Source organism: Rhinolophus sinicus, chromosome 15, assembly GCF_057876585.1.
Source record: "Rhinolophus sinicus isolate RSI-liver-muscle chromosome 15, RSI-T2T, whole genome shotgun sequence".
NCBI lineage: Eukaryota > Metazoa > Chordata > Mammalia > Chiroptera > Rhinolophidae > Rhinolophus > Rhinolophus sinicus.
In genome coordinates this window covers 129,726,628-129,754,142 of record NC_142515.1, presented here as the reverse complement: position 1 = coordinate 129,754,142, position 27,515 = coordinate 129,726,628, and the positions used below count along the sequence as shown (strand labels likewise).

General features: G+C 45.2%; 1 protein-coding gene across 9 annotated transcripts; it reads right to left on the bottom strand.

The window, feature by feature from the left end:
• Nucleotides 1–27,508, bottom strand: LOC141572763 (uncharacterized). 9 transcript variants are annotated; one of them, XR_016019096.1, is made up of 5 exons: nt 22,235–27,508; nt 19,715–21,764; nt 9,166–9,242; nt 4,748–4,902; nt 1–877 (listed from the first exon to the last, which is right to left on the bottom strand). XR_016019096.1 is itself a non-coding variant. In XM_074338549.2 (5 exons), exons 1-4 carry the CDS (start codon nt 27,369–27,371, stop codon nt 3,752–3,754), a joined length of 342 nt encoding a protein of 113 aa, XP_074194650.2. In that variant the 5' UTR covers nt 27,372–27,504; the 3' UTR covers nt 1–877; nt 3,727–3,751. The 9 variants fall into 9 exon arrangements, 2 of the variants coding, with proteins under 2 accessions (XP_074194650.2, XP_074194652.2); XR_012498240.2 differs by lacking the exon at nt 19,715–21,764 and having other exon boundaries at nt 25,899–26,001; nt 27,135–27,468; XR_012498241.2 differs by lacking the exon at nt 19,715–21,764 and having other exon boundaries at nt 25,899–26,001; nt 27,287–27,466.
• Nucleotides 27,509–27,515: the final 7 nt, after the last annotated feature.

Below are 27,515 nucleotides of genomic sequence, written 5' to 3'. Positions count from 1 at the left end.
TAACATATAATTATTTTTTTTTTATTTCACAGCCATTTAAAAAATATAAACCACTAAGTATTTTGAAAAACCTACACAAAATAATCATTTAGCAGCAACAATACAACAAAAATAAAGTAACACAGAATGAATTGCACAATAGAACAAAATAATCTCTGCTGACGTAATCTGACTAGGAACGTACAATGTTCTCTAGGAATGCTACGTGGATCAGCTCCACCATTTTCCCATTATCAATAATCGCTAAAATCAATCACAGGACCGATTCCCAGGAGACCCCTCTGCATTATGCGTGCAATGAACAGATGTCAAGTGAACATCTTGAATTTAGTTCCATTTTTTCCTTTTCCTCTGGAAGACAAGTTCAACGGCAAGGCGGAATAGCGAAGACCTGGCCGGGATGCCTGGCGCAGGGCTGGCTCAAACCCCTCCCAGCTGGCTCTAAAGTGCAAGAAAGACGACGTGTGTGCCCCGCTGTGCCACACCACAGCCACCAGCCACACGTGGCCACTTGCATTTACATTACTTACAATTTACTTTTTATGTAAATGTCACACTAGCCACATTTCAAGTGTTCACTGGGGCTAAGGACTGCCCTCTTGGACAGTGCAGACAGAGAACATTTCTGTCATCACAGAAAGTTCTTTTGAACAGCCCTGGACGTGGGAAGTGTTTCCTCTCCCTTTGCTTAGCCAGGGTGTGGGCTGCTTATGGAAGCAGTTTTGAGAAGCAGTTTTTCACCCAGGAGATTCCTAGATTGGTAGTGGATTCACAAAAGGGCGTAAAGCAGCTTTCTTTACGTAAGACCCTTCTCTGGGCACGAAAGGGATGATCCTTGTATGAAGATCACACACACAAACGAGACTCCTCCAAAAATCTGTCAGGAAAATTGGAGAAGAGAGAAGTGAAGCCGATGAGGAAGCAGCAAGGTAGGAATGTTCTTCACGCCATTCCGAACCTCCATGAAGAGAGTATGCCCACCAAGGGAGTGTGCACGTTCCCAGGGTCCTCCTCGGGAAAATCCTGCTGTGGGCAAGTGTATTGGCTAAGAGCCCAGCTCAGTCCTGGCAAGTGCTGGCGAGAAAGCCTAGCCCGTCTTCACTCTTCTCTCTCTCTCTCTCTCTCTCTCTCTCTCTCTCTCTCTCTGTCTCTCCTCTCTCTCTTGGAGCAGAGCAGCAGTGCTGGGTGGGCTGCCAGCTGTGAAGGGCTAGAGTGCTGATCTGCCCCGAAGCTGTGCGCCTTTACAGCTGTACTTTGTAGCCAGGACACAAATTAGTTGTTCACTCCAGATCCATCATCATCTTCCTTATGACGAGAACTCAGATTTTTGTTGAAGGCAGTTATATGCCCAGCTACCAAGACTATATTTCTCAGGCCACTCTGCGGATAGCAGTAGCCAGTGACACAGTCTGGCCGGAGATGCAAGCAGTTGTTGGGCGGCTGAGAAAACTCTCTAAAAGGGAGCAATTTGAACTGGCATGCCCCTTGGCCTTCTCCAGCTTCTTTAGGGGAACTGCAGCCACCTGAGGGAAAGGCAAGGGCACCCCAGGGGCCACCCTGACCCTGACATCTGTGAGCTGCTGAACCAACACAGCAATCGCCTACCCCAACCTCCTTGTTACTAGAGAACAAAACCCCTGCTTTGTTTAAGCCACTGTTCAGTGCAGTAACTTCGAGATAGCAATCCACCTGGATTCCCAATAGGAAAGCAAGATTTCCATCTGAAAGTAGAACATATCTTGCCTGAAGAATCTATACATATTCAGTAAGTTCAAGTAACTTCAGAGTCATATAAATAAAACAAAAGCTGAATACAAAAATGTCAACTTGAACCCACCCATGTCTACACAGATCAAGAATGGAGGAAATGGTTCGGCTTATATAAAATAGCTGTTATTAATGAAAATAAGCATTTTTAGCTTAACCCATCTGGAAGTTTTCTGAGTGCCCATTATGTTCTGATTGCTGTTCGAAACACAGGTCTGCCCTTCTGATTACCCAAATTCTTATAGGGTAAGATGCTAACTATTAAGATGGTTAATCAGATCATTACTTAATGCGTAACTTTACTTTGTGTACACAAAGTGAGAAATGGAGAATTGAGCATTTATTTCACTGATTCAAACAACAACCAAAAATCAGCACCAGACATCTACCACTCAATCCGCCCTGCATGTGACACGGACACCGGGCCGAGATTTCCCAGTGATCCCAGAGCAGACTTAACTGTGGATTTAGCGTACGTCAGCCCCAGTGCCTCAGAGCAGCTGTGCCAGTGACGACCTAGCACAGTACATGCTGATACTTACTGCATTAGTACCATCACTATCCTAAACGTCCCTAGATTAGAAAGGACGAGTTAGAAAAAGGAAGCATTTCCCACAATCCTAAACGGTTTAACCATTCCACAATGTTTAAAATTTCAGCCATTTAAAAAAACTTAACTCTTTTTGTATTTATTTTGAAACTACAGACAGAACTGGAAATATAAAATGCCAGCCTAAAAACGGGGTACTGCATAGTTTGCACTCATGTAATTCCAAGTTCTCACCCCTGCAAGTGAATCCAAAACAAATCTTGGCAGCACGTCTTTCCCAGAAAAGCCAGCGCATGGCCCACTCTGGCTGAATTCCCTCTGATTCTGTGAAATTACACCAGATGGCACCAGTCCTGTATCTACAGCTGTGCCCTAAAACTGAAGTAGGAATGTACTAGGAATCTACTTTATTAGACATTTTGGAGAACGTGTGAGGTCATTCACCTTCAACTTGGAATAGTTCTCTTTCCAAGGTGAACTGCAGATTCATAGCACTTACAAGTTCGGAAATCAGAGAAACAACCGAAATTACCCTAACAAGAGTTGAAGTCATTTTAAGCAGCTGAAATTTAGAGACAAGAGTGAAAGAAGAATACTTGAAGGAAAATGCTAATGTTACATAATAATTGAATTATGGCCATTTCATTAGAATGCAAGAAATTCCCATGACTTCTAACATTGCCGAAGAGTCACTAAAAACCTTTTGTTGGAAATCAAACATAGGCATCGTCAATAATCAAGTTATATGTGTATAATGAGCAGTTGCTTTAAATGTTCCTGGCTTTTCAAATATTTCAATGTCAACCTCATACGCACACTGTCGTCAAAATTAGATTCAGTACAGTGATTGTAAGGACCAGGATGTGGTCAGGGGATGGCGGAGCCATCACGTACAAGCCTGGGACCTAGACCACTGTGGGCATCAGAGCTTTTGATCAAGAGTGCATGCAGGTAGCAAAAACATGGGTTCAGAAGTAGCCCTAACCTGGGAGATCAGTCTATATCGGGTTTTGGGAAACGATGACGCAGTAAATGAGTAGAAAAAGCCAGCTCAAACACAGGTGTCCAAGTTTCAAAAGCCACGTCTAACAAAGCAAGAACAAGGCAAGAGACCCAGGGCACCAAGTTCTGAGTGCCAACGTGAGGAACCTGAATTCCCAAAGGCAGGGCCAAATTCCAGGCAGACACAGAGTAACAGCAATAAGTATTCGGGTTTTTTTGGTTGTTGTTGTTTTTTGGTTGTTGTTGTTCTGGCTAAAAGGGAACTCAGTAATTCATTGGATTGCAAGGAAGTTATAAAATGGCACTGGTCACAAGAGAGAAAGGCAATCACTCCTTTGGTAAGAAACCAAGTCGGTGGAATGAGCAGAGAGATGGGCTTAGTACTGGGGTGGCAGCAAACTACTCACCCCAGTGTCACAGTGTCAGGGGTGGTTAGACCTCTGGACCAGTGGCCCTGCTGGGAAGAAGAAAGGATGACAAACCAGGGAGTCACGCAGGAGGTTAAAAGAAGGTGCATCCCAGTTATTAAAGTGCAAAGTGACTGCTTTCCATCCTTATAAACAACTATAATTGCTCATTAGCACCCCCACACTCATCTACAGCGTCCCTGTTAACCACACACCCCTATAACTGAACGCCCTGCAGAGAGAAGTATTGTTCAAAGTACGATATGCATTCACCGCGGTTGATTCTGGATTCAAGGTGGGGATTCAGATCAAGCCTAATGAGAGCTCTGACCACGAGTGGTGTACACATAAGTGAGGACTTGCTCATGACATTATATTGAAAACAAGCCACTTACTTCATTGACCTGACCAGGTCTGTTCTAGCAAAGTGAAGCAGAAAATGTGGGAAACTATCTGAATGTCTCAGGCCAAAACCTTTTCTCAAAATTAGTCCCCAAAGTGAAACTATTTTTTCCTTCCCTTGAATTATCAAAATAATTGTCTTCTACTCCACTTTCATATTCTCAACTTAGGCAAAACTTAGTATTTTGTTGTTTTCAGCCTCTCAACATGGTCTTTTTTGTGCCAAAAAATTAATAACTATTTTCAGTATTACAGTCCTGACATGGACAGTTTATCCCACCCTAACATGACTGAACCCAAGTTTTCCCTATTGAAGGGAAATGATATTTGCATAGCCTATTTCAACGTCAAGAGCGGACTGATGATTATAACTGCAGCCGCCCCAGCTTCCCATTCTAACTTCTATGATCTCCCTGGCCACTGGTGCTTGCCTTGAGTGAGGGACCAGTCTGGCTCCTTGGTTCCAGGAGCAGTTCACCGGTTCTGAGCGGGAGAGAACCCTTTATTTCATTGCACCCATTTCCTCCATCCTAACCTTTCACTTATGTTTAGGACCTGGGTCTTCATACATTCAGCCATAAACAGGGACACAGTAAAACCAAGGGTGGTCCCCGCTTACCATTCGCAGGAAACGTCCACCTCTGGTTGTTTGGGCCCCCTCCATTCAGGTCCCCTGTTACCAGGCTGTAACTGAGGGTTCCATCCTCCGTGCACCCGCCCAGGGCAGCAGCTCGGCTCCAGAGCTCCAGATGATGTACATCTAAGGGAAAGCATCTGAAAGATAAAGTTATTTCCCAAATTAACTATGCCCAGATGTGCTCGGAGCACACCGGTGAGGTCCACTCCGCCTGTCAATCCTCCCGCGAACGCTCTGTGCTGTGCCCTGGAACACGCCTGGCTCCTCCAGTCCTTTCCCCGGTGGCTCTACAACGTGCAAACAGCTCCTCTTTCGACAGCACCCCAGCCCCGTGGCAACCCCACGGCATCTCCAAAGGACTCTCATTAGCGCTCCAGCGGTTCCAGGTTCTAAATCCACGAGCGAGGCAACCCCAGGCACCAAGTGGGTCGGCGGCTAGAATAGGACGTAGGGATCAAGGGGAGGAAGAGACTCCCCATAAAAGACGGGCTAGGGAATCCTGTCTCCCCAGCACGGCCAGTCGCGCCGCATTTAGCATCCATCAGAGCGCATGGATCTTTGAAGCAGTGTTTCCGATACTTCAAGTGCGCCCTGCCTCCCGGCCCCAAACCCACATTCTTTCTCAATAATCTGGATATTTAAGTTGACATTAGGTTTTGTTTGGAAGTGCTGTGCTGAATAATCTGAATAATTTCGTTTCGCACCCCTTGGGGACAAGCGAAAACGCTGTTGGACTGGGTAGAGGAGCTTGGAGGCGCCCAAAGCCATTCCGGCTCCAAAGGCTGAACTCCGGTCTTTTCTGCACCTCTCCCCGTAGCGCCAGCCCAGACAGGTGCACCCGCTGTCGCCGGCACCCGAGTGAGGGAGCCGGGAGCCCGGAGCTTCGCGGAGGAACGGAGAAGCTCGCCTCTTCGCCCACCCCTCCCACACCCGAACCCACCTCCCGGCGCTGCAGCCCAGCCTGGCCCTGGCACCCGGGAGGCAGTGCCCACAGAGAATCGAGGCCGAGACCCAGCGTAGCCCGCGCAGCTCCGCGTCCCCCCGCCAGACCCACGCCTTTCAGGTCACACTGCCTGCTCGTGGGAGAAGCCCCAAGGCTCCCGGTGCAGCGAGAGGCGCCCGGGCTGGAGCGCCCCGCCCGTGCTGGCCACAGAGTTCTTCAGCTGCTTGATGACCACGAAGAGCAGGAGGAAAAGTAAGAAGAGCAGGAAGAAGAAGAGCGCCAGGTAGAGCAGGAAGTTGAGCTCCCACTCCATGCTGGAGGCGCCGGCGCTGGGCGGCGGGGTGCGCTCGGCGGCGGGGTGCAGCGGGCGGCGAGGCGCACGGCCGGCCTGGCTCCCGCCTCCGGTCTCCTGCAGCTCGGAGGAAACGCGCCTGGGAGCTGAAGGGATCCCGGCCCCTCTCTCCCCGCAGGCAGAGAGCCTCCTGCTTCGCTGAGCTCCTCTCCTGCGCGGGAGTGGGCTTTTCTAGCAGCGGACTTCAACGGGCGGGGACGCCAGCAGAGGAGGTCACAGCCTCCCAGCGAATGTTGGGGCTGGTGTTTTGCAAATGATTTTAAGATTTCCAGCCCCAACTCCAGTGGGGTCCCCCGCCCTTTCTCTTCCTAATTCATTTCTTCCGTTGTTCCCCCTGTCCTCGCTTTTCCAAAGGGCAGGCGGTGCCATGGCGCAGGGAACCAAATGAATGAGAGGCGACCGTGAAGGTGGGGTGAACCGGCTGTGGACGAGGTGACTCACGCAGCCGGAGCGAATCCCCGCTGAAGCGGCCGTGCTCTTCAGGGCGGCACAAGAACTCAGCCTACAGGTGCTTTTCTACCCACAACAGGTCATTTAGAAAAGCGCCTTCCAAAGTTGTATTGTACAAAGCTTTCAAATGTGACTTGAAATTCAATTTCTTTGGTGGGAAACAAAACCAAAATGAAACAGAAAACAAGGGACTCCTTAAGTCCCTTATCTCTCTGTATTGCATGAGCAGCCGTAGCCCATAGGGTGCAGGTTGGAAAGAAGCCCAGCTTACCTACCCTGTTTCCCCGAAAACAAGACCTAGCTGGACAATCAGCTCTAATGCGTCTTTTAGAGCAAAAATTAATATAAAACCCGGTCTTATTTTAAATATAATATAGTACAATACCGGGTATAATATAATATAATATCGGGTCTTATATTAATTTTTGCTCCAAAAGATGCATTAGAGCTGATTGTCCAGCTAGGTCTTATTTTTGGGGAAACATGGTACTACTGTATAACAAATCACCCCAAAACTTATTGGCTTAAAACATAAACACTGGTCATCTCTCACAGTTTGTGGGTCAAGAATTTGGGGGCACTTGGGGTGATTCTAACTTAGGGCTTCCCATGAGGTGACAATCAGATGTCAGCCAGGCTACAGCCCTCTGGAGCTGAAGGACCCACCTACAGGATTGGCAATCGGGCTGGCTGGTGACGGGAGGTCTCAGTTCCTTCCCACCGTGGGCTCCTCCACATGGCCGCCTGGGTGTCCTCATAGCACGGTGCTGGCTTCCCCCAGAGCTAGCTCACCAGGGGAACCAGGCAGAAGCTGCAGCGCCCTCTATGACCAGCTTCAGAAGTCCTGGGACATCCTGTTAGTCACACAGGTCAGGCCTCCGTACTAGTCACTGCAGGAGTCCAAGGATGTGAACAGGAGGGGGGGGCGGAGTGGGGGCCAACTTACAGCCTCTCAGAGCTGCCAATACTACAGGTTATCACTGCCCACTCTGTGGGCTTCCAACTTTATTTCATTCTTTATTTGTGAAGATACAGGAGAGCCCCCTGGGCTGAATTCAGGGTGAAAGGCCTGACATACACATTCCAGATCATTTAATAGGCTGCCTAAGAAACGGCTGCTCCAGGGATGGCAAGGGGTTCAAAGAAGCAGGATGGTATGGAAAAGGCCGTGAATGGGAAATCTCAGGCCCAGTTCTAGTCTCAGCCCCACCTGTCAGTGGTCACTTCAGGTCTCTGGCTCTCAGTCCCTTCCCTTGTAACACACCTTGCTTACCTTTCCTTGGGTTCGTTGTGAGGATAGAAAATGAGTGGGGTGTTGAATAAGAATGTGTTTTGCCAGGTCCTAGGTCTCACCACTAAGTATCTTACTGTGTAAGGAATCGCTCTCTCTTTCTCTCTCTCTCTGTCTCTCTCTCTCATACACACACACACACACACACACACACACACACACATTATTGCAATGGTGTGCTTGAGCTGGCGCTCATAAATTTTTCCCCCCAAATTTTGCAAGCCATTTGTTAAAATATAGCTGTTATTAAAAATTAAATCATATAAACTTACAATTAAATAAGTTATGCTAACAACAAAAGTAGCACTCAGAACTCATCATTTCCTAATTATTTTAGCACACTTCACTCTTCTCTATGCATCTGAGGTTATTTACATCTGCTGTAGCTGCATGGCTGAAACAGCATCAAATCACATGCTTGTTATCGCACATCTCTTCCCAACTGTGTTCAGATGTCATGTGAGCGGCTTGGACGTGGCCACAGTGGGAGTGTTTGCCCCGTGGAAGTGCACAAATGCTACAAGTCAGGGCCAGACACACCACTGCTCACGAGGTTACTGAGGAAAATGTGAAGCCGTACACAAGGAGAGCAGACACACACCTCCACTGAAGTGCCACATGTTGCGCTTTACGTCAATCTTGGCAAGAGGACAGGTCCCAGTGACTGCTTCAATTGCCACCTCCCGTAATGGGAACCAAGGGGGTCTTTTACCCTCTCCTGATTCACGACACAGAGCCCTCTCAGAAACACAGCCACATATCCTTGGTTCCAGTGCTCTGAGGCCTGGGATGGACCGAACAGGAGGAAATGTTCACAGGTCAGATGCATCCTGGTGGTAGAGGAGCTCCGAGAGCTGGACAGACCGGGAGTGACCTGGGCAGGCAAGGCCCTCACTGCCTGCCTCCAGGGAATCCCTGCCTCCTGCCCTTTTCCATTCTGGGAGCGCCCACTGGCTTTCCAGTAAATCTCCTTGCTGCAGCAGGCACAGCGGTGAACGGCAGCTCGCATGTGGGCACAGTGACACAGAAGGCACGACCCGCACACTCTGCACATGGGAAGCACCCACAGTCACCAAGGTGCTTGGTGGGAAAGGCAGATGCCATTTGGCACATTGCCATCTAGCTATCCAAACCATCAAAGGATGGCAATTGAAGCACAGAGAGGTCACGTGACCTGCTCAAGGCCACACAGCCTGCAAGAGGCAGAACTGGGGTCTGAAATGAGGGGTGTGGCCCCAGAGCCTGTCCTCTCAACCCCCGGGTATAATGCCTCACAGGCTCTTGTGCACGACCATCAAATTAATGACCACCTGTTTTACTTTTGAGTGTCAAATTTGAAAGAAACAAATGTCAGAGACACATACCTTCTGCTTACAGACATCCCAGGTCCTCCCTTTGAGATCGTGAAGGTTCAGATGAGCCAGTGCTTGTCTGCAGAACGCTGGGGAAAGAGGCCAAAAGATGAAGGCTTTGTTGCCAAGCTCAAATCCATTTCAGCCTTCCTAACCATAACTACTTATATTACCCATTTATCAGAGCAGCTTAAATGGATTTATAAATATTAACTAATAAATCCTCATATTCACTCTCAATAGAATTTGTATTTAAAATAATATTGCTGCCACAAAAATAATTTATTACATTTATTAGATGCTCCCAGTGCTTTTCAGCCTCTAGTTGTATTTGTACACCTTATAAGATGGTCTGAATTTCAGTTCATATTGTAAATGACTCCATAGAAATGACACAATCTTTCTCCGCCTAACTGTGCATATTAATAGAAATCCACAGAAGAACACCCAAGCGTTTCAGAAGGCAGAAAGGACACTCACTATAGATAAGAGCCTGGCTGGTTCCAGCATCTGAAAAGACAGGCTTCGTGTACAAACAGGAAAAGTGGAGGGAGGCTGTGCCGTCACCACCCCCAAGCCCATGGCCCTGCCACAGAGCGGGCCCCACGTACGTTGCCACTGGACACAGCGAGCCTCGTCCACCACGCATGTCACACTTCACGCCTCAGTCCTGTCCTCACGTCTCTAGCAACCGGTTGTCGCCTGGGGCAGCTCCAGGTCCGGCCTATGGCCGACAGACTCTATAGTGGTCCCCCCACTATAATGGGGTCCCCCCACACCTTGTCTGCTTTGTCCTCCATCCTTACCTCTGACTGGGGAGGCGGTCTTTTAATCATGTATGTGATAAGCTGCTTAAATCTCATCTAACCATTTAGGAATTCCAGTGAGAAGGAAGGAAGGAAGGAAAAAAGGGAGGGAGGAAGGAGGAAAATCTAAGGAAGAAGTTTACTGGAGGGGTATGAGAAAGATGGTCCCATGTGTGTGGCCTCTGAAATGCAGAATTCACCGCTAAGAACAATTCTATGAAACAAACAAACAAAACAACTCTGTCCTGTCCTTGGTTTAGAATGCCTTAAAACACAACAAAAGATGCCGAAGTCTAGTCAATACTGAAAAAGAAAAATATTCAGTGACAGATGTGGTAATGGCCAAACACGATTTCTTTAATTTAGCCCCTTTCCAGTAAGTTAGCAGGAACCCTGGAAAAAGTCGATGTGACTGTGGCTGACTCCAGACTCGATCAATATGATGTCATGTAGCAAAAGGAAACATCTGAGCATTACAGAGCAGTACATCCTGTGTTCGGTAGCACTTTAGCAACGGCAGTGGTGAAGCTGACACCGCTAATGGAAGGTCTGCAAACCTCTGTACGAGCTGGTAACGGTCAGAGCTGGGGTTTGCAGCGGCGTGTACACGTGCAGGAGGCTAAAGCTGGCCGGCCCCAGGGGAAAACGGATTGCGAAAAAGTAGAATTTGTCTGTAACCCACACTCCCTAGTGAAATGCCAGCTTGTAAGATCTGGTGAGCCCCACAACTAGGGCCTGCATTCCCCGATGTGGGGACCCAAGGCGTCCCCAGATGCACGTAGGCAGACACAGTGGTTCAGGCTGGCCATGACAGACCTGGGCCCCAGCCCTGCATACTCTAGCACACTCTACTGTACAATGCTGCATTTCAAGTCCTAGGGACTGACAGGGCCCCGGCCTCACCTCTTGCTACCTGGTGACCTTGGACAGCTTTGCTTGCCCACTAAGCACCTCATCCATCTTTCTTCCTTATTAATAGAATCCTGCTTTGCCAGGTATTTCTCTCTTTCCCACGTATCCCATGTAACTCAGGGGAAGGAAACTGTTCTGGGGACGTGGGTCCCAGTGTCACGCAGAGCCCTTGTCTCTGTCCCCAGCACCCGTGATCACCGTAACTACACCATCAGCTCTCTGGGTCTCCAGCCGGCCGACTGCAGGACTTGGAAATTTTCAGCCTCCATTATTGTTGTGTGAGGCAATTCATTATAAGAAATCTTCTATGTCCTATTGGTGCTTCTATTTATCTGGATATCCTTGACTAATACCTATTCCATTGTCTGTATGTACCACTCTTCCAGACATCTTTTAGTTATTTTGAGTAAAACAGGAGCTTTCCATATGACCTAAAACATTCAAATAATCTATGTTGGCTCTAGGAAGGCATACACATATCCCTCCTGAAGAACAAGTTTGTGCAGAGTGTAAATATGCTAAATGCAGAAGAATACAATGCTATGTAGTATATATGAAAACTATGTCTCCTTGGGGTCTTCTGTATTTACAGGGGCCAATTCCACTGTGGTTAAGGTATAGGATGCCATTGCCTCTGGAATGTGTCACACTAGAAGGCCCATTGTCATAAACACTGGTTGGGAGCTATAAAAGAAACTCTTGGTAGGAGACTCCACGTCCTCCACTTGGAAACATATCTGGATATTCCTTCTGTCATCCCCACCATAAACCAGCTTCACTCTGGCTTCTGCACCAGTTGTCTGGAAGCCACTGTGAATCCATCCAAGGAATCTTCTAGCCCTCCCCACTGAAACCATTACTTCAGACTAGCGACTGCTGGCTCAGGAGAGCCAGTCTCTTTTCATCGCCTCACTCATATGTGCGTTCTTTTAGCTTAACGATTCTGAGCATCTAAACACCAAGAAGATCGGCACCATGGAGAGAGCAGCCTATAAAGAAAGCATTTTTCAAGAATGGACCATAAACCCAGCAACAGAGATTGTCCTACCATTTTCTATGACCCGTGAAACACTGTAAAAAGGGAGTGTTCAGGGTGTTTTTGAAACTAGAGGTAGCAGAATACTAACACCATCCGGAAGTTTTCTTTTCCGCCATCTCGGATACGTTCGTTGCCTAAGTGATGCTGTTACAGCCATCACTCAATACCGACAACGAGGCTGTGACATCTGAAGAAAGTGCATATTCCTCACTGGCTGACGCACACCTGGCCCTCTGTGGGGGCCTCGCAATCACCATCTCTTCATGTGTTGTACGGCGGAGCTGGTGGCTGTGACTCCATCTACCACCCCAGCACTGCTTCTCCACCCACCCAGCTGGTGGCTGCACCGTTTCTCACCTAGGAGCAGAGACGCACACACAACTCATGATACAAAACTCAGCGCCTGCTGCCTATATTTTCTATCTTGTGTATTTTGTCAGATGAAAAGTAAAAAGTCTGTTGCAAGAGGAAAACAGCTGTATCTCAGTTTCATCCCTTTGCTGAAGCCTTTGCTATATTTACCAGCATGATTTTTCCTCCTTCTTCTCTGAATTTCTTCTGATTTTCTGGTGCTGTGGAAAGAACACTGTCTAGAAATGAAGAGGTCTGGGTTCTTACCGTCCCTCATGCCCCGCTAGCGAGAGCCATATAACATTGGGCATTTCTCTGTGCTTCTCTTCCCTGAGTTAGTTCCTTGTTCCTTCTAGTTCCGAAATTCAAATGACTTATCAGTTTGACTGCCCAGACCGGGGGCAGTGGAAGAGTGAGATAATCTGGGTGAACTGCTCCCAGCTGCCACGATGACCGGGTCGGCTTGGAACCCAGAGCTCCTTTCAGGAGAGCAATTGGCTCCGGGAAGGGCCTCTGACGCATTAACAGAAGAGGTTAGTTAACCACTGCTCACTGCTCAGCCCCAGCCGCGACATTTTTCTTTTTAAAGTAAGCAGCTATTCATGTGTAACCTACGTTATCCGCGGTTCCTGAAAGCAAACCCCTTTCCGCTATGTGCAAACCGTAAAGCAGAACTCAGCACAACACAGGTCCCTCTAAAGAGAAAATCACCCCACACAGCACGGCGCATCAACACAGAATTTACTGACGGGAGATGAGAGGGAGAGTTTAGACAACAGAGCAAACAAATATCCAGTAGATGTTTCTGTTGCTCCCAAAGGCCCTGCGTGGCTGTTGGGGTAAATTCAGGCGTGTGCTCCTTTTAACTCTTTCTTCCCCACAAAATTATTATGTCTCCTCCTTTGCTTTTTCTGTTATGTAGAAAACCTGAGCTCCAACCTGAGACAGCTTCGACCTGTAGCGACCTGTAGGTTTATCAAATTCTCTTTTAAATTAAATGGACTGACGCACAAGGAATTCTGCCAGCTGCCAAGAAGATATACCGTATAACTCTTCAGCTTCTCTGATCAGGCCCAAATCCTTTCTAAGTAAGCAAGAGTGTGAGAGGAAGACTGCTATTAATAAGCCCTTCCAGGTGGGCTGCAGAGGACAGGACCTCATGTACAGTGTAATTGCACGCACTGCTTTTATTCTCTTTCAGATTAAATACAACTCCATTGTACAGGCTTGCAAGTGAAGCTTTCTACTTTCCCACTACCCCAAGTAAAAGGCTTTAGTAGTCTTCATCTCATTTTGAACAAAAATGGATGTCTTCTGAAAGATTACTTAACACAAAAGACGACTGAGTATTTTTGTTATCAAGCAGTTAACAATCTATTATTTTATATCTTCTTTAACATCATAATAATTATTTCAGGACAGTATTATAATGCTAGTGTATTTGGTGTACTGTTTGGTACTCATGCTTTTTTCTAATAAGGTTTGCAGGTTTACTCTACTATGGAAATAATGTGACAACATTTGCTTTCAACTTCAACACAAGCAACATATTAATTTAAAGGACAATTGTTTGCCCATCCCTCCATGGTAAACTACTGATAACCATGCTTGCAAAACATTCATGCATAATGGCAGGGTGTTTGTAAAGCTATTCTACACACTGCAATTTTTTTAAAATACCATGAAATTAAATTGTGAAATAAGCCTCGAAAAGATGTCAAAATTATACTCTCCAGTTAGTAAAATATGTAAGGGATAAAATAATCTTATGTTTCTTCAGTGAACTATTAAATGAAAAAGTCTTTCTCTGAAATTTTTCTAAAGTAAGGGCACAATTGTTTAAACGTATCACTGAAGATACAACATTGTCAAGATGTACTATTTATTGACCTATATAGCCAGCATTTAAAAAGCACATAGAATTAGCACTGCTTCACAGCACAGCGTTCTACTTAAGTCCCTGGGCTCTGGAGCCAGGCTGCTTGAATTCATGAATCTTGGCTTCCCTCCTAACTAGCATGTGACCTCATCTATCTGTGACTCAATGATCTCATCTGTAAAATGGGGGTAATAACAATACCCATTACATCGGTTTGTTGTGAAGATTAAATGGGTTAATACATGTAAAGAGCTTAGAACACTGCCAGTACTTAATGAAAGCTAACTATTCTTCTTCTTATTATTTCATAAGTCAGATGTTAATGGATCAAAGACAGTGCCAACCTCCGAGCCCTCTTGTGACTACGCAAACCAGCTGTAAGTTTAATTGCCTACCTCACTAATCAACACCTACTACTCTCCAGGTCATGTTTCTGCGATTAGATTTATAACTTTTTAATATTTAAATTTTTTATACATCCAGAATTTAAGCTTTGATGGGTGTAGGTAGAAATCATCCTTTTTTTTTTTCCATATGACTACCCTGTTTTCCCCAAACCATTTATTCAGTGAATAACTCAACTTTCCTACTACATTTCTCGTCTATGTGCCCTTTCATAACCTTAGAGCAGAGGTCTTCTAACTAGGTCTCAGACATGTCTGCGGGTGTATGAAGACTTTCCAAAGGACACATGAGCGTGCTAAGTTTTATGGTTACGTCCAGATCTTCAACTTCCGTGTACTTTTTCCCAAAATCATGTGCCTAAGAAGATGCCAATCATCAAGGCTCTCTCTCTCTCTCTCTCTCTCTCTCTCTCTCTCTCTCTCTCTCTCTCTCTCATTTTTAAGCAGACTTTATTTTTTAGAGCAGTTTCAGATATACAGCAAAACTGCGTGGAAAGCAGAGTTCCCATACACCCTTCACCCCTATACACCCACAGCCTCTGCCACCATCAATGTCCCCACCCGATGGGACACTGGTTACAAATCATGAACCTACACCAACCGAAACAGCATTATCAACCAAAATCCGCAGTTTACAGTAGGGTTCACATTTGGTGTTGTACATTCTATGGCTTTGGACAAATGTGTAATGATGTGTACTCACCACTATCCTGTCATACAGAATAGCTTCACTGCCCAAAAAATCCTCTGTGCTCTGCCTGTTCACCTCTCCCCCAACCCCAACCCCGGGCAACTGCTGATTTTTTTACTATCTCTGCAATTTTGCCTTTTCCAGAATTTTATATAGCTGCAATCATACAGTATGCAGCCTTTTCACACTGGCTTGTTTCATTCAGTAATACGTTAAGGGTCTCTTCTCATACTCCTCTTTCCAAATTTCTTCCCGCTTTAACAAGAAAGACATCTCTCTTACCTATTCCTAATCACAATATTACGCATGGCCAAACCAACAAACAACCCTTCCAGCAATTCCTTTGATCAAGGCACCATAACACATCCTCCCCTGTCCATCTCATTAAGAGATACATTCCCAATACATTTTATTTTCTAGGTGACAAGAAACAACCCCTTTGTTGGCTGAATGGCTTCAGCGGCTCTTCTCTCCCCACCCCATTAGGCAGCCCAGCAATGAGCCACATGAAAAACACAGCGGCGGCGGCGAGGCTTCCAGCTGCTATCAGCCTCCCAAACTCCAGCTGCTCCTTTTTTCTCAGAAAGTCATCTCGCCACCAAGAAGCCTCTATTGTTACAGCCAAATAAGAGCTCCCTGCCCCTCTCAGCGCCTGAGGTTTACGGAAGTGGGGTCCGAGGCCTAAACCCCTCTCACTGTGAGACGTGAGCCTGACAGACTGTGTGCTCGTTCGCTAACTTGGACGGAAGACCCCAAAGCATCTCGCTCTGGGCCTCTTCTGTGAATAGTTCAGGGCGTTTGTGCCGACTACTAGTCATAGGATAACTGTTTATCAAATACATAATTTATGCTGTTCTAATCAAATGTGTATTACATATTTATAATGATGGCAACCCAAACATTTGTTGTACACATATAGTCAGAGGATATATATTTGATATGAGGAAGCATTATAAAGTTGCCAACAAAAGACTTTAAACATAAAAGCCTATTACATTAAAACAAAAATCTATAGGACAGATAATAGAAATGGAAGTTGAAAGAGAAGTAGGAACGATGAGAAATTTCTGACTGTTGACAAGGAGCTTGTTTACTGATGTTTTAAATGGGTGATGAGGGGTTCAAATCACTGTGTTACATACACTGCCACTGAAGAGCGACAAAACAGCTTTATTTTAAAATATAGATATTTGCAATATGCCATCACAACTTTTGCTACGATTTAAATAATAAAAATGTTTCAGATGTCAATTTAAATTATTTTAGGGGGAATACAGTTTTTCAAAAAGCTTTAGGGGGATTGTGATCCAAAACGTCCTAGGAAGCATCCTCGACTGCTTGTCTTCTGGCGCGAAACACCCCTCTCCCCCGCCCCATCCTCACACTCGGTTGGAATTATTCAGGTGCTCCTAGGGGCTGTGTGTGTTCATGTTTAGGGGTGCAAAGTACAAAAGTTATACAGTATGAGCCCAACTAGCCTAGTCGTTGCTCAGGAAATGTTTCTTGAAATCAATTGAATCGAAAAATAAAATGTTTCAAATTTAAAACAAAGGCCAATAGGACATAAAGGTAAGATGATGTCTCTGTCTCTCTCTGTTTTCATATGTTTGCTGTGCTGGTGGATTACGGGCAGTCTGCACTCCAAAGGACATCGCTCTTGGCTTTATCCGGTTCTCTTTTCCCTGGTTTTCTAACCAGCACATTTTATGAAGGCTTAAACCTTTCTGCTCAAAGTGTTCCCTGTGCTCCGCAGGCGGCATCACCAGGAAGCTTGTTAGAAACTAATGATACTAATGACATATATTTATAGACCAATGAACAGGGCACTTTCATAGATATGATCTAATTTGATCCCAATTACAGCCTTCAATTTAGAATGAAGTGCTTTCTACAAAGTGCACAAATTCCATTCCAGCAAAGTGAGAGACATGACTACAATTTGCTGATTCGTTTTCAAAGATGAGCACAGCACACTCGACGTCCAAACAGTCATTTAGAACTATTTTCAATTTAACTGCATCAATTCTCTTCATTCAAATATATTTTGTTGTTATGGTCCAGAAGATTTCAGGAAAAAAACAAAACCCAAAACAGAATAAAGTAGTGATTTGGGGGTGAGCTGGTGTTATTATTATCACATCATAAAAATCTAGATCTGGAGAGCATGTTAGTAACACTATGCTGAGAGAAGTCAGACAGCCTGTCCAGGACTGAGTCTGTCAAAATACGCTGTCATCTAACAGATCAACACAAAGTCTTTATGATCTGAATGCACATGAACTGTCTCAGGCACCACGGAGGAAAAATAAAAACCCTTGGTATTAACTCTGTACTGTCCCCAGTTCACCCTTTATGCATTAGATGGAACATCAAATAATAAAAGATGCGTCTTCAACTGTAAGGAGTTTTTATTTTCTGCTTAAGAAGAGACTGCATTTAGAGATCAAAGAAATAGATAACAATTATGGTGCAAAATATAGAAAAGAGCTATATAATTTAGTATTCTATGTATCAAAGTGACATAAAACAAGCAGAATGGAGATTAGTAAAATGAAACTGCGATAAACACTGATTTCAAGGCTTTCTAGTTGGTTTCTTTTGGCCTCACTGCTTTTTATTGGGCAGCCGAGAAAAAGGACTGTAGTGGGTGGTGGAACGAAAAGGTAAAGGATCAAACAACGCCCATTGCCAAGGAGCGGTGGGAAAGAAGCGATGGAGAAGGTGTCTGTGACGAGGTGACACTTAGTGGCAGATCTACATGGAGGGTCACAATCTGTTAAGTGAACTACTGAAAGGAGTCAGTATACTAAATACTGATATTTCACTTTTCCTAGCAGGAGGTCGCTCAGTCATATTTAGACATGGCATTTCTTAGGAATCATATCTGGTAAACTGCACTACTTCATGTGCTGTGGCAAGCTTAGTGGATGGATCCCTGGGGTTCCACCACCATGTCTCCCTGAAAGTCAAGACTCTTCTGGACCTGAAGTCACATAAGAGCCTTGCCGATCTAATGGGTTCCTTCTTTGTGCTGAGAGTGTCCTGTTACAGAGATGCTAAGAGCCCTGTACTGGTCTCTACACGTCCTGTGTGGAGTCAGAGTGAGCCCACAAGCAAAGCCCATCTTGGAAGTTTATCACTGAGTGTCAAGTACACAGCTCCTCAGGCACACCAACCACACCTTCTCTGTACTTCACTTATACAGACTGTGACACCCCCTCCCACACACACAGAATAGCCACTAATGTGTCACAGTCTGCAGGCATCTTCTCACTGCGTATTTCCGAGCCCTCCTTGGGAATGGGCTTGCGTTGTTCACTTGGTCTCCTGTCCTCCCCGCCCACCCACGGTCCTTCTCTCCTGGCAGCTGGGAAGGACCTGGCACTCCTGCTGTAACTGCCAATGGTGCTCTGTGTTGCCAAATTGGGTTCTGACACCAGCTCTGCTGCCAAGGGCCCTGTCTCGCTCCAGCTGTTCCCGTTTCTTCCCCCAGCAGTGTGACGCCCACAGTGAGGGGTGGGGAGAATTCAGCCCCAGCATCGTGTTTCTATCCCTGGGCTCTGCTGGAAGCTCTTAAGTACCCCACAGACTATGTGCTAGAAGCACAGGGCTTTTATAGTCGGGGCCAATCAAATGAGCGCGTTTGCTTTGTGCTTAGGGACAGGATGAACCTCGCTGCCTGGTGTCACAAGCCTAGAGCCAAAATAGACGTCATAGCGAGAGGGGACTGGCCACAGGGTGAAGCCACCCAGTGCAGGTCTGCAGGCTGCCTTCTAAGGGTTCAGACAGACATGAACCTGATGCTTGAGCCCGCTCCCAACTAGTTGCTAGGCAGACTTTGTTTTTATTGCTCCCTGGTTTTTATCTATGGCACATACAGCATCTCCATAAAATTAAGGGGCAAACTCCCGCTACGCTAAGATATTCACTGGTTTAAGTTTTATGTACTTCTTTCCTGGGATTATTGCTGTGGATTTCTTTTTACATGACGTTAATCAACTGGCTTGTAGTTCCTTCAGGATAAAGCTGAAAGCACTGCCATTTAAAACCTCTCCATCTACTGATACACCTTCTCTGTGAAAAGCAGTTTCAAACTGCCTTCTCAAAACCTGATTACTGGGGAGCATTTGAGATCTTGCTTCCCAGCACGTCATCAGCTTGGCTCAAATAAACTCATACAAATTCTCTACAGGTTGAGACGTTTCTTACTTTGACACACCTTTCAAGAACTGTTTGGTCTACATAACTGTCGATATGCATAGAGAAAGGTCTGAAAAGACAGAAACTGGTAAGTTTTCCTTTGGGATTGGGAGCCTTTTAAAAGATATCTGAATTGCTGGAATTTAAGCACCAAATTCAATGTATTTCTGTAAAAGAAGAATGTATTCCTGTATTATGTACTTGAAAGTTTTCCACAGAATAAAAATGATTACATGAGGTAGGCTTTCTGCAGCTCTGGGAAGTTGAGAAGATACCTACCTTGTTTTCTCCCCAGGAGAATGGACATGGCTTTGCTGATTCCAAGTCTGAGTGAAGATCTAAGAGTCCAGTGTTTCTAAACAGTCAGATTGTTTCATCCGAGCTCTTCCTGAGCGGTGGTGTAAACCTGATATAGGTATAGCAGGCAGTGGCAAGAACTGGCTTCCGTTTTCACCTTTCACCTGCAGCAGGCTCTTGGAGACTGTCAGTGGCAGCAGCGCCCTCTAGAGGGAACTCGGGTCAAGTGGGTCACCTCTGCTCTAGCTCTAGGTGGCTGCCTTGCCTCACTTAAGCTAAAGCAATCACTCACTCCATCAAGTATTTATAGCAGGTAATTGTGATCTCTTCCCGTCAATGGATTAGTAAATGTGCAACACTGCAACTGTACTTAAATTGCATTTGTTTTCATACGCTATGTACATAATTACATTCCTTCAAAATCAGCTACACAAGGAATCAAGAATGACACCCTGGTTTACTGGCTACTGGTCTGTTGTCATTCACTAGAGGGAACACAAAGAAGAACAAGTCTGGGCAGAAAGGAGGTGAGTGCAGTTGTGGACACAGTGAATTTGAAATGTCCATAGAACACGGGAGGCCTCCGGAGCCCAGAGAGGTCTGGGCGGTACAGGATGTGTGCGAGTACTCAGCACTGGCTGGAAACTGAAACCATGGGAGCGGAAACCCAGGGAGAGCGTATAAAAGGAGATTGTTCTGGTACAGACATTTCAGAGAATAAACTGAGGAAGACGGATCCTCAAAAGGGACTGAAAAGGAATGGCCAAACAGGTACAGAAATCAGGAGAATTAGACGTCACCAAATTCAAGAGAAAAAGGTATTTCAAGAAGGTCATGCGAGTCATGGGGGAAAAGTATGTCAAGAAGTTTAATGATATCAAATGATACAGAAAAACCAGGTAAGAGACTCAGTTTTCATTGGTTTTAACAACAAGGAGGTATAAGTCCATCTAAATTCCACCCCCGCACACAGAAACTCTTACATGCATCTACACAGCCTCACACACTTTATCCTCAAATAAGAGGTTAGTGTTCCCTAAGATCACCTAGGTCTGCTCTGTTTTCCTTCTCTTATCACCCCATCCTTTGCGGTTGCATTGCAGCTCATCCACAGCCCTCATCAGGCCAAACGTAACAGAGGAAAGAGAGCAGGGGCTGGGTGCAACGGAATGTTCTGTGGCCCAGGCTGAATCCACTTCAGTGCGACCCTGATTCTCCTTTGTAGCCAAACTTCCCCATGGAAGCAACTTATTATCATGTTAAATGTAAATGATAAAGACAAAAGGCTAATTGACCAAATGAAGTTATGAAGTTTAATTCTCAGCTTCCTAACAACTCAATTGGCCTTTGAAATTGTAAGACCATGGACTATACAATATTTCAGAGCTTTTTTTACTAGCTTTTGCTTTCGACATTGCAACTAGACAGAAAACAAAAGTATGCATAGCTTAATTTCCTTGCTATACTTAAATGATCAGATAATATTAAGGAAAAAGTGCAGTTAGAAAGGTTTGCTGCAAAGAAAATGACTGACCTATTTTCAAAGTCCAGCTATAATTTAGAAATTCAAATATATAAAAGATCTGATTGGTTAAGGGTTTCAACGTACAAAAATTTTACATTTTCTTTTTTTCCACTCCTTTAAAACATATGGTTTAAAGAAAAAGGATTTATTTAGATAGCAGAAGAATGTCAGATTATATGACTCATGTCCTACCTAAATTTTCCTGTTGGAAAACTTCCTAACGGATGAGTAATCTTATTTTATGCTGGTTCAGCCCACAATTTGAAACAGTTATAGATTTGAAATAGGAGTTGCTAGTTGCATGATTGAAGTGCTTTTTGAGTACAATGTAATCACCCCATTACTTTAATAAAAAACTAATTTATGTGACAATTTCTAGTGGTCTCCATCACTAAAGAAGTATACCAGTAATGTAAATCAGATTTTCACCACGGAGAGAACTAGTAGTTCCCCGAATTCCAAAAATGCAAAGATGTAAGTGATGGGCAAGTGACATTCTAAAAGACTCTCCAACAGACGGTCTGTGAGCATTTGGAAACGCCAGAGGTGACCAGCAGGGGCCATCACGGGCTCAGCACTGACACGGTTTGCCAGGTAATCCAATGTCCTCTCAGAATGGATTATTAATAGGTCATTAGACTAATGGATTTACCAAGCTGATGCAATATACACCAGGGAAACTTTAAGATGAAAAATAATTGAATTATTCAGCCATAACAGAGTATGCAAGTATTCTATTTACTGTGATATAATTTGGTATGAGTTTGCATAGTCAATCATTCAGCAAATATTTATTGAGCACTTACTTTGTGTTATAACCCCCTTTTTTAGTACAGTTCTACCTCTGAGGCAGTAGAGTATACGGCTTAAGCACACAGACTTGGAGCCAGACAGCACCCATTCAAATCCTGACTCTGTCACTTACATGGCTTTATGACCTTGAGAAAGTCACTTGATCTCTGCCTCATGTTGCCCACCTGTAAGATGAGGATGGTAACATAGCATCTACCTTAAAGGGGTTGTGAAGATTAAGGGAGCTAACGTATGTAAACATCTTAGAAAAGTATCTGGTATATAATAAGCGCTAATGAGAGTCAGCTATAACAGCTCCTTGTTGTAGAGGTAAGATGATGTGACTGAGACACCAGTTTCCAAGCCAGGATCTAAACTCAAGGCTGCCTGGTGTCAAAGCCTATGCCTGATCCACCTATAAAAATTACATTTTAAAAAATGTGTGACATTCTTAGATGATTTCAAAGAACCCACCCACTTCTTTATCCCTTTGTTTTAACAATGTATGTTATACGTAGTGTGTCTCTGAAGCAATTTCTGGGTTCCTGTGCTGAAACTTTCCCAGAAACCAGGAAAGCTACTTAGGAAATTGAGCTTGCCAATGTGAAGGCTAGAGCCCTTGCGTTTTAAAAGGTATATTGTTGTATCCCTGGAGAGTGACATGTGTTGATCTCCCTTAATAAAGAATAAGTATTGTAATGGAGGAAACTTAGTAAGAACAGTCACTGTAACTAATCTTTATTATTGCTAAATGTGGGCTGAGAGCTACTCCAAGCGCTTTGCACGTAGTATTTAATCCTCAGCACCACTTTATGAGAGTATTATTAGCCGCATTTTTTTCCAGAAAGGTTTACACCTTGCCCAAGGTCACCCAGCTCGTAAGCTGCAGTTGGAAGTTCATCCAGGCCATTGGCTCTGGAGCCTGCGCTCCGTATCCATTAAACTCCTGCTCATGAAACCACGTCCACATGTGCTAAGTACGTGCTAAAGAACCTCAAAGAAGTCGCCTTATTTGTCTCCAGCAACCTTGCTCACATCCTATTTGATCATCTTGAACGCCACAGTCCACTTACGTACTGCTTCGTGCCCACTTTCTCAGGCCTCCTCATCGGAGACGCTCCTTCCTGATTATGCCCTCCTGACCCTCCTCTTCCCCTGGCCTGGCTTTACTTTTCTTTATACCACTTACCACTGTCAGCCATTATTCATGTGCTTGTCTGCAGATGACTGGACTGTCCACCTGTCTCTATAACATAAGCTCCAAGGGACTGTGACTAATGTGTGTATTGCATTGTCCCAGTGCTTAGAATAGAGCCTGGCACATAGTGGGACCACAGGAAATACTAATATAAATGACTAGATTTTTACAGATTTTTACTTCTTTCACAATCCAATTTTTACCAGTGGTATCAAATGATAATTAAAGAAAAATACCACCATCAAACATAATATATAATCTCTGTAATTTCAATCTTCCCTCCCAGTCCATTTATAAGCAGATACTGATATTTCTTTTACAGATAAGTACTCATAACTGAGATTCTAATATACATTCTGCCTTTTCAGATAACATTATTGAATCAGATTAAAAAGTCCATAGCTGGATGGATTTTTGTCAATGACTTTCAACAAACTACATTTTCAGGCTCAGTTTATTTATTTCCTTTTTAAAGTAAAAGCAAAGTTGGCCAAGGCTTTTCCATTTGCGTCCTAGAAGTCATTTTTTCCCCGCAATTTTTACTACCAGTGGTAGAGATTACAGTTCTAGTCCATTAGTACTTAAGTAGAACAAGATTCTTGAGATACAAACCAGGCTTTCCTTTCAGGCAACTCGTTAGATCATTAAAAAATGTCCTGGTCACTAAAGAAAGCACACTTCAGTGACACAGATCTAGCATTTTATGTACCACAAATTCCTTCGCAAAGTGTTTCAGCAGCCTTTTGATAAACTCAGAAGTTGCAAAGAATGTCAACTGGAGATTTCTTTGCACTATCAACAAGATGGAAACAGGCCAGTGAAACATGAAAGACAGAAGTAGTACTTACCTCAGAGAGTTGGTTCTAGAAATTGCTTTATCTGCCTACTGCTTCTTAGCAGCTTAAACAACACACATTCATCACCAAGTTTCTATGAGTCAGGAAACTAGGCAGAGCCCAGTGAGGTCTGCTTAACGGCCTCTCTCAGGGACGCAATCAAGACATCAGCCAGGGCTGGGTCTCATCTGAAAGCGCAACTTGGATGGACCTGTCTGCAACTCACCTACGTGATGGTTGGCTGTATTCAGTTTCATGTGGGCTGTGGATTGTGGGGCTCAACACCTACACGGCTGTTGGATGGAGGACACCCTGAGTTCCTTGCCATGTGTGGCCCCCTCACATAGAAACTTGCTTCATAAACCCAACAAGGGACTGAATCTTCTAGCAAGATAGAAGTTACATTCTCTGCAATCTAATGACAGACGTGTCATCCCCTCCACGTTGAGATATCTGTTGGTTAGAGGCAGGTCACTGAAAGGGGGAGGATTACATAGGCCCCGAATACCAGGAGGTGGGCAACACGGGGGCCATCTCAGAGGCTGCCCACCACTGAAGTTCTCTCTCAAAATAATGCTGCATTGCTCGCTAAAGAGATGTGACACCTACCACCTTCTGGCCTGGCTGTCCACTGTTACCGCACATAGAGTCAGCATCGTCTGGGGTTCTCCCACTTCTCCTGAAGTGGCTGCTTCTGAAACAACCTAAGCCTCCCTTCCTAGGCAACTTAAGAAGGAGGAAAACAGGAAATAAGGTAGAAACTTTCCCTCTTAAATCATTAACTTGAGTAAAGAGTCAATCAATGATATAGGTGCAACATCCCTGGGCTTTGGGGCTGAAAGAGTGGCTAAGGTTGTACAAATGACGTATTCTGTGTCTCTCCATGAAGAGCCAACACCACTTTTGCACGTCCAGCTTCTCCTCTGGCTCGTTATTAGCAGCTCAGTGCCAGTCGCATTCTCTCCCGTGTGCAAGCTATGGAATTACAGTTGGACCTCCTCATGTCTCTGCATTAATGAGCCCTACCTACTTCATCACTGTACTTCTAATTGCGTGCCAAGCCTAAGCACAAGAAACTGAGTTCAGATAATCTAATAACAGCAGCTTTCTTCTCTACATAATATCAACTGTAAAGTACTCAAGAGAGGAAGTCAAGATCCCCACAGAGACAGCAAAAGAACTGGTTCAGGGCTAAGGCGAAGATCACCCACTTGGCACAGAAATGGGTTCCCATTTACGAGACGCAGTGCAGCGCAGCGGTTACGAATACAGTCTCTTGAGACAGACCGCTTGGGTATGAATCCTGCTCCTAGGATTCACTAGCTGTGACCCTAGGCTGTGTGACTCTCTGTGCCTTGGGTTCCCCCCCCCAAAAAAAATAATACTTTTATCCACCTTAGAGAGTAATTATTAGGATTAATATTTATAAGTGCTTAAATTAGGGCCTGGCACATGGTAAGTGTTATATGCATGTTTGCTAAAAGGAAACGGCTATAGGTTTTCACGTCATGTGACTTCCAGTTTCTGGTCCAGCAGTAGTAAGCTTGGAAGTGATCACTCCACACAACATGCCAAAAACTGAGCAAATGAAAACTCTACACCTTTTCCTAGATCCATCACAGAAGTGAGATCACAGGACAAACTACTGCCACTTGCTGTGGAGAGGCAGGCGGGGGTACAAGAAGGACATGAACATCTGAAGAGCTACCGTGTCCAGAACATTGTGTTAGGTGCTTTCATCCCCACCACTTAACACAAAGCAATTATTATTTCCAACCTAAAGAAGCCCTCACTCAGTAGGATTATTTAACTCACCCAAAGTCCATTTGAGCTGAAGGATATCTAAAGCCAAAGTCTATTCTTCCACAGCCAAACTGCCTCCCAGGATAGACGGTTTCAATAAAGGCCTATTTCATTTCTGAAGGGAAAGAGAAATGACTAAATGTCCATAAAAGAATCCAAGGACTTAAATGATGAACTTAGCCAGGAATTCTGTTGTGAAACTGTACTATAAATACGAACTTATGTTGTTAAAGAACTTAAATGGCCTGTACCCTGTATTCTCCTTCCTTATTTTGAAAACCAGTCAACGATCTGAGCTCGTGGACGTGATTTCTGTGCACTTTCCTTTTACTTCACAATTCCCGTCTCCAGAGAATGTCGAGCTCATCCTATCTCAGTCTTGGCTAATGTTGCTCCCTTTGCTTGAAACACTTTTCCTTTCCTCCAGATAGTATCATGGCTGTTCCTTCTCATCACTAAGGACTTACTTAACTCAAAGGTCACCTCTCCAAAGTGACCTCTTCCTGCAAATACCCCTATTAAAGTAGCATCCCCATTCTCGGATAGCACTTAGTATGTGAGCTTGTTTTATTCTGCTTGCTTGTCCCCTCCAAAGAGAATATAAATTCCTTGAGGGATAGGATCTGTCCGCCCGGCTTATCCAGCACTTGAATTAGTCTTGGAACACAGGAGGGCCTCACAGATAACTGCGTACATGAATTGCAAGTGTTCCAAAGTGAGACTAAAATGTATCACTGATAGAAAACAAAACAAAACAAAACAAAAAAACCTGTGAGAAGAGACAAAAGAAAGGAATAGAGCCGCCACAGGCGTTCCAGTGCCCACGCCTCTGAAGCAAATAGAAACACAATAATACTATGCAACATGTCGGTAACAGCGCCTACACCGGGCTGGGCACTGTCCTAAGCGTCGTACAGACGTCTGTCAGTCCAGTTTTGCAGGTAAGTGAAATGCAGCACACAGGCTAACTGGACTAGGGTCACAGAATTAGAAAACGGCCGAGTCAGAATTGGATCCCAAGTAGTTGGGTTCCCTGCATTGAACACTCCTTGATGCTGCCTCTCCAAAGAAAGCTTATTGGCTGGCAGCGGGGACACGCTGTTTCCTCTGTACCCACAAAAATAAGGCAATGGGTTTAAAACAACTGGAGAGGCTGTAAGAAATCAACAGCACATTTTGTTTCAGCCAATGGTAGTTACACCACCATTGGTTACGAAGTGGGACAGTCTCAGTCTCAGTTTTTGTCACCTTCTCAGGTCTCCACGGTTTCACTGCGGCTCGTGGCTCAACTTTCTTCCCCCTCCGCTCCACCTGCGCCCCTCCATCCAGTGTTTCCCCACGGAATCTGCCGGACACTCGGCCTCCGCAGCGTCCTGGGGGCCAAACGTCGCCTTCCTCACCTGCAAAACAGCAGTAACACCCGTGCGGCACACCCGCTAGAACTGAGGAAAGGGCGCGGTGTGAGGGCGCCATACGGAGATGCATCTCTACACTGACGCTTACGTCGGGGCCTTCCCGCCCCTACACGTCAGGAGACAGCACACAGGCCTCCCGCGCAGCGCGGCGCGGCCCTCGGCAGCCGGACTCTTCGCCGCCCTCTCGGCCACGCCCTCCTCGCCCCGAGCTTGC